We start from the raw sequence: 13,188 nt of genomic DNA on the forward strand, positions 1-13,188 counted from the left end.
CATAAAATAGTAGCTGGAGATGTAGTTCCACAGCGGCCGCAGGTGGCGCTAAGCGGAGCTAATTTCAGTTGCACCGCCAAAGAAGTGACTGTAGAAGAAGCGGTTAGCTAAAGGCTGAAGTCTCCACAATGGTAACATCTGCCTTGTTTATTTGCTTTTAACACGTGTTTTTGGGACTGTTCTGAATATTCCTGATTAAACTGACTTCTGTGTATCTCACGGTGTATTTACGGTCTGGATTTATTCTGAAATCTGTTTAAAATCATGCAAAACGTGTTAAATGTGGAGCTAGCATCTGCGCTGTGTATGTAGCTTTAGCATTTAGCTTTAGCACTGAGGCTGTCACTTTTACCTGAACATTTGGCTGTGTTTTTTTTAGGGCACTCAAATAAAAGATGTGATTATTAAGCCGGATGCCCCGTCGACCCTGCTGCTGGACAAACACGCGGATTACATCGCGAGTTATGGCTCCAAAAAGGACGATTATGTGAGTAAATGTGACTGATGTTAGCATCTGGGGCTGGGTCTGTGTCATTGAATCTCGTGATACTGATTATTATGTAGTGTAACTGCAGTGTTCTGTTTACATCCTCCTTATACTTATATGAAGGGTCCAATTGTGATTAAAATCATCTGTTTGATTTTAAATGTTTTTATTTAACAGTTCAGCTAGTTTTTTATGATTTTGTGAAAGTTCATCAATCAAAAATAATAAATTGTAATAAAAATGTAGTATTTTATTTGTTTTTAGAATATGTGGGATTACATTTGAATTTTTTGGGGTCACCGTAGTCTCATATTATTATTGGGAAATCCTGATAATGAATTACACGTTAGACAAAAGTAAGATGATTATTGCTATCTTAGAGGGTGTCGGCTCTCTGTTCCATGTTTGTTTGTGATACGAGCAGTGGCTGGAGAGCCGCGGCGCGGTCAAATGGCCGCGCAGTTTCAGGGACCGCGGCATTTCCCTTATAGCCCGTTATAGCCTCATGGCTAACCCTAACCTTAACTTTAACCCAAACCCTAACCCTAACCTTAACCCGCCGCGGTCTAAAACGGCGCTAAACGCGGTCAAATAGCGGCGCAGTTTCAGGAGCCGGCAGAAAAATAACATGGCTTTTTCGGCCGCGCGCCGCGGCTCTGCAGACACTCCCTTGTTGTATATATAATCTTTCAATGGTCCAGGAGTGTTCCATTGTAGTAAAAAGCTTCAGTTGTTCATCTTGACACAATATGTTTGGACTCTCGTCCAAGAGACTAGACCGAGCCAGACTTCGATTTTATCACGATGATTTAATGTGAACTCAGTATCTTTTTATTGTCTTCAAGGAGTAATGAAAGTAATTATCTTCTACAGAAAGGTCACGCTTCATTGCAATTGGTTGAATCCAACTGTCACTCAAGTTTTACAGTAGCCCTCTTATTAAATTAAATTTTAATTTATTTAAATGTTTAATATTTTATTAATATATTTTATTAATTTTCATTTTTTTTATGTTGTATTTATTTATTTCATCGGGACAGTTTGTATTATTGAACACATGTAAATTATACATATATATATATATATATATATATATCTATATCTATATCTATATATATATATCTATATATATATCTATATATATATATATCTGACCGATGCTAATTTCCATCTTGTCCTTAGGCAGGTTACATATAAGACAATTACAAAACATTGCAAAAAATTAAAACGACACAGGACAATAAAAATAAGAGTTGGTGGGAAAATGTGTCTTAATTCAGCACAAACCTGCATTTAAGAAACATTTAGTGAATGTTGTCACCACGTTGTGACAACATTCACTAACATAGTGTTTGTCACCACGTTGCCAGGAGTACACGCTGTCCGAGTACCTGAGGATGAGCGGCATCTACTGGGGCCTGACGGTGATGGACCTCATGGGGCAGCTGCACCGGATGAACCGCGGCGAGATCGTGGAGTTCATCAAGTCCTGTCAGCACGAGAGCGGCGGCGTCGGGGCCAGCATCGGCCACGACCCGCACCTGCTGTACACACTCAGCGCCGTGCAGGTGAGCCCGCGCGACACGCCCGCCACGACACGCCCGCCGCGACACACCCAACACGACCCGCACCTGCTGTACACACTCAGCGCCGTGCAGGTGAGCCCGCAACACGCCCGCCAAGACACGCCCGCCGCGACACACACAACACGCCCGCTACGACCCGCACCTGCTGTACACACTTGGCGCCGTGCAGGTGAGCCCGCGACACGCCCACCGGGACACGTCCGCTCGCCGTCCACGACTCGTTTAGGGCTTTGGCTGGGTATTGCCTAGTACCTCACGATACAATACCTATCCCGATACAGGGTCCTCGATACCATACACGTCCTGATTCATGATATCCCTTAAAGTCGGTGTTAAAAGTTTACTAAAATTATGTTTTGATTAAGTGCAATAACAAAATGCATTCGAATTTCATCTTCCTGATGTCCTTAAGTGCAGAAAACTGTCCTATGATGAAGTCACATGTTCAGCTCCTCAGACTCAGTCTTGTCTTTGGAGTCTGTAGGTTCCAAAAACACATATTTAACCATCACATGAAACATGTTACTTAGTCCTCTAAGTGTTTCTACAATGTATTTATTACAGCTGATGTATTTTGTTTTGTTTTTTACAATCTTTTTCAGTCGGTAAAGAGAGTCGTATTTTCTGTGGCAATTTCGCTTCAAAATGTGTTGCAATGATTGGCCAAAACACAATTATACTCTTCTTGTTGATGTTGTGACAATAATAATAATAATAATATCAATTTGCTTCCGACTCCAGAGATGATGATGATGGGGAAAAAATAGTACCAAAAACAGTAAACCAGGTTTTGCCTGTACCATGTGATTTCACTCTATTTCTGATAAAAAATCTAGACTATTCTATTAATATGATTATATTTATATAGATGGTCTGGTACATTTGGCAATTAATGTGTGCGTTGTTTATATTTCTGTGATTATTGAATTGGATTTGATACTAGTTTTAGTATAAATAATTGCTTTTGAGCGTTTCCCACAGATTTGCACACAGATTGTGGTGGCATTAGTTTAGTTTAATCCAATTCTCGTGGAGTAAACGTGACAGAAAAGTGGCGGGGATAGGGGGTAGGTGAAAACTTGAGCTCTGGAGCCTCAGTTACAGGACAATAGAGGATTATTCAAACCTGCAGGAATCAATCCAACCACAACTTTGAGTTAAATGAAGAGGAAACACTGTCATAAATGGATCGATAGCTCATTATTAAAGCTGATTTAGCATAATCTGTCCCCTTTCAGATCCTGTGCTTGTTCGACTGCTCGGACGCGCTGGACGTGGGCCGTGTGGTGGAGTACGTGAAGGGGCTGCAGCAGGACGACGGCTCCTTCGCCGGAGACAAGTGGGGTCAGACACTTTACGCGCCAAATCCAGAAACTGTCTTTAAGCACCGTTGTCAGGGCTGCAGCCAGCGAGTATTTCAGCAGGCGACTTTAAATACACACATCGACCAAATAAACGTTTTAACAATACGACCGAAGGCTTCTAGATAAAGAATAGTTACTACTACCGTGTATTATTGATTTAAAATCCCAAATTGTTCATTCTTTTTGGGCATTTTGATTATTGATTTTCCGGAGTATAAGCCCAAAAATGCATAATAGAGAAGAAAAAAACATATATAAGTTGCACTGGGGTATGAAATGTGGTTGCAAGTGTGAAAATAACAAATAATATCACATATAAGTCGCTCGGGAGTATAAGTATATAAGTATAAGTCGCACAACGGCCAAAACTATGAAAAAATGTGCCACTTATAGTCCGGAAAATACGGTAGTTACACCACTGTCTTTGCCATAAATGGTCTTTTTGTGTGTTTTTTTAAAGTCTGTGTCGTCCAGATAACGACTGCGATGCTCAAAAACACAAATACACAATCATACGAGTAACTCTTAGTCCATCACTCGCTGCAGCCCGAGTATTTTCCCGCAGAGTGAAATGTACAGACGAGCGAAACAAAAACTGAACGTTATTTCTTGTCTTTCCGTCCCGTTATCAGGAGAAATAGACACGCGTTTTTCCTTCTGCGCCGTGGCCACGCTCGCGCTGCTGGTACGTCGTGTTTGTTGTGACGTTGGGATTGACAGAGCGATGTCTTGTGTTGTGACGCGTCGTGTGTTTCTAGGGGAAGATGGACGCCATAAACGTGGACAAAGCCGTGGAGTTTGTTCTGTCGTGTATGAATTTCGACGGCGGTTTCGGATGTCGACCCGGGTCAGAGTCTCACGCTGGTCAGGTGAGTCCCACAGCAACATCGGACCCAAATCATTCTGTTTGTGGGGGAAATGACTAAGTAGTGTTGATAATGCAGCCACAGTCTTAATCTTTCACTAATAACTGCTTTTTCATTTGACTGTATGAATATGAAATTATATGATTGTATAAATATTTGTTGTTGTTCTCAGTCAGTGTAAATACAGTCGGCATAGTGTGTATTATGTGTATTATGTGTATTATGTGTATCTTAAGCACAACTAATTACGTCGAGTCACCCGAGTCTCCGTGGAGGTTGTTGCCATGGCGTTACCTCAGAAAAGTTCATGTTCATATTCTGCAGTGCATAACATTAAAATGAGTGTGTTGTGTCCCACAGAGGGCGATAGTGAGCCTCCCTCAGATGGATCTGTATTTATGATCTTTATCAAAAATAATGTTTCGCCGTCAATTTAATTAAAAAATAATTCCTGTTTTAAACATGTTTTTGTCCTGACTTTTCCTCCTCCTCCTCTTGCGCTCCTCCTGCGCTCCTCCTCTTGCGCTCCTCCTCTTGCGCTCCTCCTCTTGCGCTCCTCCTCCTCTTGTGCTCCTCCTCCTCTTGTGCTCCTCCTCCTCTTGTGCTCCTCCTCCTCTTGTGCTCCTCCTCCTGCGCTCCTCCTCATTCTGCGCTCCTCCTCATTCTGCGCTCCTCCTCATTCTGCGCTCCTCCTCCTCCTGCGCTCCTCCTCCTGCGCTCCTCCTCATTCTGCGCTCCTCCTCCTCTTGCGCTCCTCCTCCTCCTGCGCTCCTCCTCCTCTTGCGCTCCTCCTCCTCCTGCGCTCTTCCTCCTCTTGTGCTCCTCCTCCTCTTGTGCTCCTCCTCCTGCGCTCCTCCTCATTCTGCGCTCCTCCTCATTCTGCGCTCCTCCTCATTCTGCGCTCCTCCTCCTCCTGCGCTCCTCCTCCTGCGCTCCTCCTCATTCTGCGCTCCTCCTCCTCTTGCGCTCCTCCTCCTCCTGCGCTCCTCCTCCTCTTGCGCTCCTCCTCCTCCTGCGCTCTTCCTCCTCTTGCGCTCTTCCTCATTCTGCGCTCCTCCTCCTCCTGCGCTCCTCCTCCTGCGCTCCTCCTCATTCTGCGCTCCTCCTCCTCCTGCGCTCCTCCTCCTCCTGCGCTCCTCCTCCTCTTGTGCTCCTCCTCCTCTTGCGCTCTTCCTTCTCCTGCGCTCCTCCTCCTCTTGTGCTCCTCCTCCTCTTGCGCTCCTCCTCCTCCTGCGCTCCTCCTCCTCTTGTGCTCCTCCTCCTCTTGTGCTCCTCCTCCTCCTGCGCTCCTCCTCCTCTTGTGCTCCTCCTCCTCTTGCGCTCTTCCTTCTCCTGCGCTCTTCCTCCTGCGCTCTTCCTCCTCCTGCGCTCCTCTTTCTCATGTGCTCCTCCTCTTTCTCATGTGCTCCTCCTCTTCCTCATGTGCTCCTCCTCTTCCTCATGTGCTCCTCCCCCTCCTCATATGCTCCTCCTCCTGTGCTCCTCCCCCTCAGATCTACTGCTGCACTGGGTTCCTGTCCCTGACCGGGCAGCTGCATCAGGTGAACGCTGACCTCCTCGGCTGGTGGCTCTGTGAGAGGCAGCTGCCCTCAGGAGGACTCAACGGCCGCCCAGAGAAGGTACCGCCCCCAAACCGCCCCAAACGCTTCTAAAACCACATAATCCCGTTCACTGTAACAAGCAAAAGGTTTTAATTTGATTTAGTTTTATTGTTTAAAAATGCCTTTGCAACATTCTTGAACCCCACACGTTTGACCCGGCGCAGTGGGCGGAGATAGGGGCTAGGTGAAAGCACAAATACAACTTTGAGTAAGTTGATGATGAAGAAAGCACATTAAAACCTGGTCAAAAACTCATAAAAGTTGAATTTCCACCGTACGTCCCCTTTAAATGCTCACAATATGGGTCAATAATGATATTTTATTTACATAGTTCAGTTAATTTCTGTTTTGCCCCTGAGCTTTATTGCCCCAAATTGACTGTCATCCTTTTTCCACTCATATATTTGAGTTTTCTCTCTTAGAAAATGCATTGTTATTCGATCAGAAATATTACACACATTATGCACATTTTCATAACTTACAATAATGTTCCTGTGCTATAAGAGCGTTCCCTTGGCGTGTAGAGGGTGTGGTCACATAAAAGCTCCTCCCCCTCCTTGTCTCCGGCGCAGCTCCCCGACGTCTGCTACTCGTGGTGGGTTTTGGCATCTCTGAAAATCATCGGTAAAATCCACTGGATCGACAAAGGCAAACTCCGGGCGTTCATCTTGGCGTGTCAGGACGAGGAGACCGGAGGCTTCGCCGACCGCCCCGGAGACATGGTGAGTGACGACCAGCAGAGGGCGACACCTGCTACAGTAACTGACTCTCAAGAGATCGTTTATTTACTGCAACTGTGTGAAAAGACTGTTGTAAAGGTAGTAATCACACAGATTCTACAACACAAGACAAGAAGAGCTTTTATAACAAAGACGGTTGTATTTTTAAATGAAAACGTCCAAAAATGATGAACAATTTCAGACTTTCTTTGATAATACACTCTGTCCATAAATATTCACTCTAGAAGCCTTCAGTCATCAAATGTCAACCTTTTATTTGTATTTAAAAGTGTTCAATGTTCAATAGAAATCATTATTAGACACGTTGAATGCTAAAATAATGGTTAGTCGCCGTCTTTACACACATTATACGTGTTAAATCTGTACGGTGACATGACATGTCCTGATTGCGTGTATTTCCCCGCGTGTCCTGTAGGTGGACCCGTTCCACACGCTGTTCGGAGTGGCCGGCCTGTCACTCCTGGGCGACGAGCCGGTGAAGGCTGTGAACCCGGTGCTGTGTATGCCCGAGGAGGTGCTGCAGAGGAGAGGCCTGCAGCCCGACGTGCTCAGCTAGCGCCTCCTGCTGGACACGCGAACGGCTAACATGTGGACACAAACGACACGTGGACCAAAAACATGTGGACACAAGCAACACATGGACAAAAACATATGTCAGAAACATTGAAACTCTTTTGCAGACGAGGCTGAAGGATTTACACGTGTTGAAGGACATACGATGCACATAACAGGCGTTTAAACACGTGCTAACGCGGCTAACACGTCAAAAACACGCCACGTTCACCTGTTTACGAGGTCGTGTCCCTCTGAGCCTCATAAAAAACCGCTTGCCTTGAACGTTCCTCTGATTGTGTCGTGTCCCGTGCTGTGCTTAAGTCGTCATCGGACTCGTCTCTGTCTCAAATCATGATCGCTACGGCGTCAAGCTAACGTTAGCATGTCGTAGACGAGCCAACGTTGGCGTGTTGAGGACGAGCTAATGTTAATGTTTTATGTTATGACTGGATTCCGCTCGCGCTAAATGACAATGTTGTGATGCAGTTATGGACAAATGTAACACGGATGCAAAGTGAAGCTGGACGAGGTTTTAAACCAGGGGTGGGCCATTCTTTTCCTCTGAGGGCCATATTTAAATCCAGGCAAGAAGCGGAGGGCCGGCCCGTGATCATTGGTGTGAAAAAAATAAAATCTATATATATTAAATATCAAGTAGAATATCACTTTTCTGTCAAATATAAGCTTTTAAATCTATTATTTAATTCACTTCATGTCATCTTTATTAAGGATACAAGTGCAGACAGATGTTAGACAGTTAAAAAAATAGAAACTAAAATCTTTCTAGGGGCCGGATTAAAACATGCCGGGGGCCAAATGCCCAGGACTGGCCTAATTTTCTTTTCTTTAAAAAAAAGAAAAAAATTACTTGGCACGTTTGGCGGGCCGGATTATAAAGACAAACGGGCCGTATGTGGCCCTCGTGCCGTAGTTTGCCCAGGTCTGTTTTAGACAAACTAAATCCACAAATGCAGTTTTCCTAATCATCTTCTTCAGGGCGGTTCCACGCAGTCACAAGAACATTAATAATGCAACTGAACACTTATGACATCGTTTCTCACCCGTTTAAAGACAATGAACATGTGATGGTCCTTTTCCTGTAACGAGTCCGACTCTGGAACGTCAGTCTGTGTTTGACTGTTTTCTGTTGTACTACATCGTGACGTCATTTATGTAAAATACTGTCAATGTAAATAAAGTCTATTGAGCTGCTGTGTTTAAAGGTCAAGGTGCACGTGATTGTCCTCTGCATTTGACCCACGCTTCACTGGGTTAAAGGTCAGGAGCAGCGTCCACAGTCAGGACATGGAGCAGGAGAGGTTTACCTTTGGTGCAGGGTCCGAGTTGATGGTGTAAACAGGAGTCGTCGAGAGGAGTCACGGGAGGGAGGAGTCTGGAGGACTCGATGGAGGACTCGATGGAGTCACGAGAGGAGTCCAAGCGGTGGAGTTTGCTCTGTCCTGTCGAGTCTCATGTGGACCCGGGTCAGGTGAGTCCGACTGTGACGTCGACCAAATGATTATACTTTCTGAGCGAGTTAAAAGTGTTACTCAAAACGTTAAGTGCACGTTGAGCCCATTTAAGTCCCATTTGAGTGACATTGAACATGAAAAACTAACCGAATTTTGGTCAATTTGTTCAATTATTCGTCATAAAAAGGCAAACGTAAGAGGAGAGAACAGAGTTATGAATCTAAAGACAAAGACGGCCGATATGTGCTGGTTTAATAATAATGGAAAGTTTTTACTCTATTGAGCGCGTGTGCTCCACCAGGGGGCGCTGTCACCTACAGACTAAACCACTCTGAGGGAACCCTGGCCTGTGGCGGCGAACGGAATCTTCACATTGGAAGTTTCTTTGGCTCTGTAGAAATGTGCCGTGATTATGTTTGTGTTTAGTTCATGTTTACGAGTGTTTTTTCTTTCTGCACATTCTGTTTCGTATATAAAAATATGAAATGAAATAAATAAAATATATGTAAAAAATAGTTACTCGAGTTAACTTCTTTCAGTTCTGTTAAGTTGTGTTATTTTGTTGCTTCAGCAGGAAACCACTAGATGGCACCGTAACCCTTGACTACAACATGCTAGCCCCGCCTCCATCATGTCCTCTGTTTAAATCTGATGCAGTTTAATATTTCCTAATGAACAAGTCGCAGGAAACGCCTCAGTAAAAGGCTGAATGTGATTGGACAAAACGTTCATGGGCTTTACACAGTGGCAGAGTGGTTAGCACTGGGTTTCACTGCAGCAGAAACAGAAGTGTGAGTGAAGCGTTTTCATGAGTAAAATACATGTTTTATTTGGAGGAAAAGCCAGAATGAACCTCATGCAGTGGTTGGTGCTCTCGCCTCACAGCAAGAAGGTCCTGCTTTTCGTCCGTGTGGCGTTTACATGTTCTCCCTGTGCTCAGCAGGCTCCTCCCACTGGGGCCAGGACTCGCTCCATCTCTGTGGGACGTTCCTGGTTCAATAAAGTCTGTTAATGTTGGTAACCATGACCACCAGGCTCTGGAACCTTCACGTCTGAGTCTGAGGAGAAACACCACAGACACTAAACTGTTCTTCAGTCTTCTGTAGGGGGCGCTCAAGAGCCGTGTGTGGAACATGTGAAAACAGCATTTACTTCATTCAAGCGGAAAATGTTTCTTCTGTCACACGAACGAGAACATTTCTACTTCAATAAAGACGAGGAGAAAACACTTGATTAAATCTGAAGTTACAGTCGAAACATGTCAAAGTCGTCTCCTTTTGTGAGATGAACGATTAAACAATTCGACATTCGACGTCATTTTAGTAGATTCTTTTCCAATTTCAAGTAAATCTGACGTTTAAGCCGGTGCAGAGTCGGACACTCGTGATTGTAATAAAGTCGTCCGCACACTCGCGACAGAAGGGTTTCATTTGTATAAAGTGTGATTGTTTTGTAGATGAAAGTGTGGGCGTCGCCTGTTTATCAGTGGCGTGTGCTCAGGGCGCTCAGGGCGCTCAGGGCGCTCAGGGCGCTCAGGGCAATCAGGGCAATCTAAAATCACTGTGTCACAACTGTATGAAATGTTCTAAAATGGCCTCTACAGGCCACTGGGCGTTACTGCGCGGGAAGCTTGTGTCTTCTTCTCCTGCAGCTGCTCAGTCTGTGACCGTGTTCAGAAGGCTCTAACTGAGCATGTGCAGAGGAGAAGAGAAGCTCTAAGTGAGCATGTGCAGAGGAGAAGAGAAGCTCTAAGTGAGCATGTGCAGAGGAGAAGAGAAGCTCTAAGTGAGCATGTGCAGAGGAGAAGAGAAGCCCTAACTGAGCATGTGCAGAGGAGAAGAGAAGCTCTAACTGAGCATGTGCAGAGGAGAAGAGAAGCTCTAACTGAGCATGTGCAGAGGAGAAGTGAAGTTCTAACTGAGCATGTGCAGAGAAGTGAAGCTCTAACTGAGCATGTGCAGAGGAGAAAAGAAGCTCTAACTGAGCATGTGCAGAGGAGAAGCGAAGCCCTAACTGAGCATGTGCAGAGGAGAAGAGAAGCCCTAACTGAGCATGTGCAGAGGAGAAGTGAAGCTCTAACTGAGCATGTGCAGAGGAGAGAAGCTCTAACTGAGCATGTGCAGAGGAGAAGAGAAGCTCTAACTGAGCATGTGCAGAGGAGAAGAGAAGCCCTAACTGAGCATGTGCAGAGAAGAGAAGCCCTAACTGAGCATGTGCAGAGGAGAAGAGAAGCTCTAACTGAGCATGTGCAGAGGAGAAGAGAAGCTCTAACTGAGCATGTGCAGAGAAGAGAAGCTCTAACTGAGCATGTGCAGAGGAGAAGAGAAGCTCTAACTGAGCATGTGCAGAGGAGAAGAGAAGCTCTAACTGAGCATGTGCAGAGGAGAAGAGAAGCCCTAACTGAGCATGTGCAGAGGAGAAGAGAAGCTCTAACTGAGCATGTGCAGAGGAGAAGAGAAGCTCTAACTGAGCATGTGCAGAGGAGAAGAGAAGCTCTAACTGAGCATGTGCAGAGAAGTGAAGCTCTAACTGAGCATGTGCAGAGAAGAGAAGCTCTAACTGAGCATGTGCAGAGGAGAAGTGAAGCTCTAACTGAGCATGTGCAGAGGAGAAAATAAGCTCTAACTGAGCATGTGCAGAGGAGAAGCGAAGCCCTAACTGAGCATGTGCAGAGGAGAAGAGAAGCCCTAACTGAGCATGTGCAGAGGAGAAGAGAAGCTCTAACTGAGCATGTGCAGAGGAGAAGTGAAGCTCTAACTGAGCATGTGCAGAGGAGAAGAGAAGCTCTAACTGAGCATGTGCAGAGGAGAAGAGAAGCTCTAACTGAGCATGTGCAGAGGAGAAGAGAAGCCCTAACTGAGCATGTGCAGAGGAGAAGAGAAGCTCTAACTGAGCATGTGCAGAGGAGAAGAGAAGCTCTAACTGAGCATGTGCAGAGGAGAAGAGAAGCCCTAACTGAGCATGTGCAGAGAAGAGAAGCTCTAACTGAGCATGTGCAGAGGAGAAGTGAAGCTCTAACTGAGCATGTGCAGAGGAGAAAATAAGCTCTAACTGAGCATGTGCAGAGGAGAAGCGAAGCCCTAACTGAGCATGTGCAGAGGAGAAGAGAAGCTCTAACTGAGCATGTGCAGAGGAGAAGAGAAGCTCTAACTGAGCATGTGCAGAGGAGAAGTGAAGCTCTAACTGAGCATGTGCAGAGGAGAAGAGAAGCTCTAACTGAGCATGTGCAGAGGAGAAGAGAAGCTCTAACTGAGCATGTGCAGAGGAGAAGTGAAGCTCTAACTGAGCATGTGCAGAGGAGAAGAGAAGCTCTAACTGAGCATGTGCAGAGGAGAAGAGAAGCTCTAACTGAGCATGTGCAGAGGAGAAGAGAAGCTCTAACTGAGCATGTGCAGAGGAGAAGTGAAGCTCTAACTGAGCATGTGCAGAGGAGAAGAGAAGCTCTAACTGAGCATGTGCAGAGGAGAAGAGAAGCTCTAACTGAGCATGTGCAGAGGAGAAGTGAAGCTCTAACTGAGCATGTGCAGAGGAGAAGAGAAGCTCTAACTGAGCATGTGCAGAGGAGAAGAGAAGCTCTAACTGAGCATGTGCAGAGGAGAAGAGAAGTGTCAACAAACAGACTTAAGAACAATCTTTTAGTCTGTGTTTGTGGCTCAGTCTCTGTTCACATTCATACTGATTTGTTCCCCTCCTGCTCCTCCTCCTCTTCTCCCTTTGGCCTTTGTCGATGGCCCGTCCCTTGGGTCAGCACACACAGGTCAGGATTGTTCCTTGTCTCTCCTTTTGGACGGGACATAATGGCGGTTGCCGGGAGACGCAGCGAGCTCGTCCGATGTGAGGTATTTAGTCGGTGACAGAAGAATACGACGCTGTAATCAGAGTCTGGGAAAGTATTATGAAACCACGAGTACACGAGTACTTCCACTCACGCATGAAACACCTCTTCTCGTAGTGTCCATCACAGGTACTGGAAACTTACACAAGACAAAAGTCAAAAAGTGATCACATTTAGTACATTTTGACTTTCTTCAAATAAAAAAATGCCAATAGAAGTAAGTTTTGTTATTATTTCCAGTGTTATAGCATTTCTTTTTCCTCATTTCAAGTGGAAAAATACTTGTCTTTTTCTTATTTTAAGTAAAACAAGATAATTTATGCTTCAAAATATACTCAAAACAAGACAAATATTACTCATATTACTCATTTCAGCCACTTTTTACCTTATTAACTTGAAGAAAGGATGTTGTACTAAACATTCAAAGGCGGCGTCAGTAAAAGTGCCACGTCATATTCACACGTGACAAAAGAAATGTAGATATTTCAAAACCAAAAGGATTCGTTCCAGTTTCCCGTAAATTTGTCCAAATTCAGAGCAAAAGTCAATGGTTCAGTTTTACAAAAGTCCAAAGATATTTCACACTCCAGCGCTTGAGTCAGTTCTGTTCCATCTCCTTCCACAAGTGTCCATCGAGTTCATCTCCTTCCACAAGTGTCCATCGAGTCCATCTCCTTCCACA

The 13,188-nt window shown here is 45.1% G+C and overlaps 1 protein-coding gene across 1 annotated transcript; it reads left to right on the forward strand.

Annotated features, from left to right (window-relative positions):
• The first annotated feature begins 107 nt into the window (after nt 1-107).
• rabggtb (Rab geranylgeranyltransferase subunit beta) lies at nt 108-8,281 on the forward strand. Its single transcript, XM_072440654.1, has 9 exons — nt 108-131; nt 380-487; nt 1,858-2,055; nt 3,312-3,417; nt 4,070-4,122; nt 4,196-4,306; nt 5,797-5,922; nt 6,477-6,626; nt 7,060-8,281. The coding sequence occupies exons 1-9, from the start codon at nt 129-131 to the stop codon at nt 7,198-7,200; spliced, it is 996 nt and encodes a 331-aa protein (XP_072296755.1). The 5' UTR covers nt 108-128; the 3' UTR covers nt 7,201-8,281.
• The last annotated feature ends 4,907 nt before the right edge of the window (nt 8,282-13,188 follow it).

This window comes from Eucyclogobius newberryi, unplaced genomic scaffold (assembly GCF_026437365.1).
Source record: "Eucyclogobius newberryi isolate DKJ021-1_F unplaced genomic scaffold, fEucNew1.0.hap1 SCAF_12, whole genome shotgun sequence".
NCBI lineage: Eukaryota > Metazoa > Chordata > Actinopteri > Gobiiformes > Gobiidae > Eucyclogobius > Eucyclogobius newberryi.

Bases quoted from the DNA above. Each gene is read 5' to 3' on its own strand.
- rabggtb (XM_072440654.1), top strand. The intron at 4,123-4,195 runs GTACGTCGTGTT...GTGTGTTTCTAG, and splicing joins TGGCCACGCTCGCGCTGCTG to GGGAAGATGGACGCCATAAA. The intron at 4,307-5,796 runs GTGAGTCCCACA...CCTCCCCCTCAG, and splicing joins CAGAGTCTCACGCTGGTCAG to ATCTACTGCTGCACTGGGTT.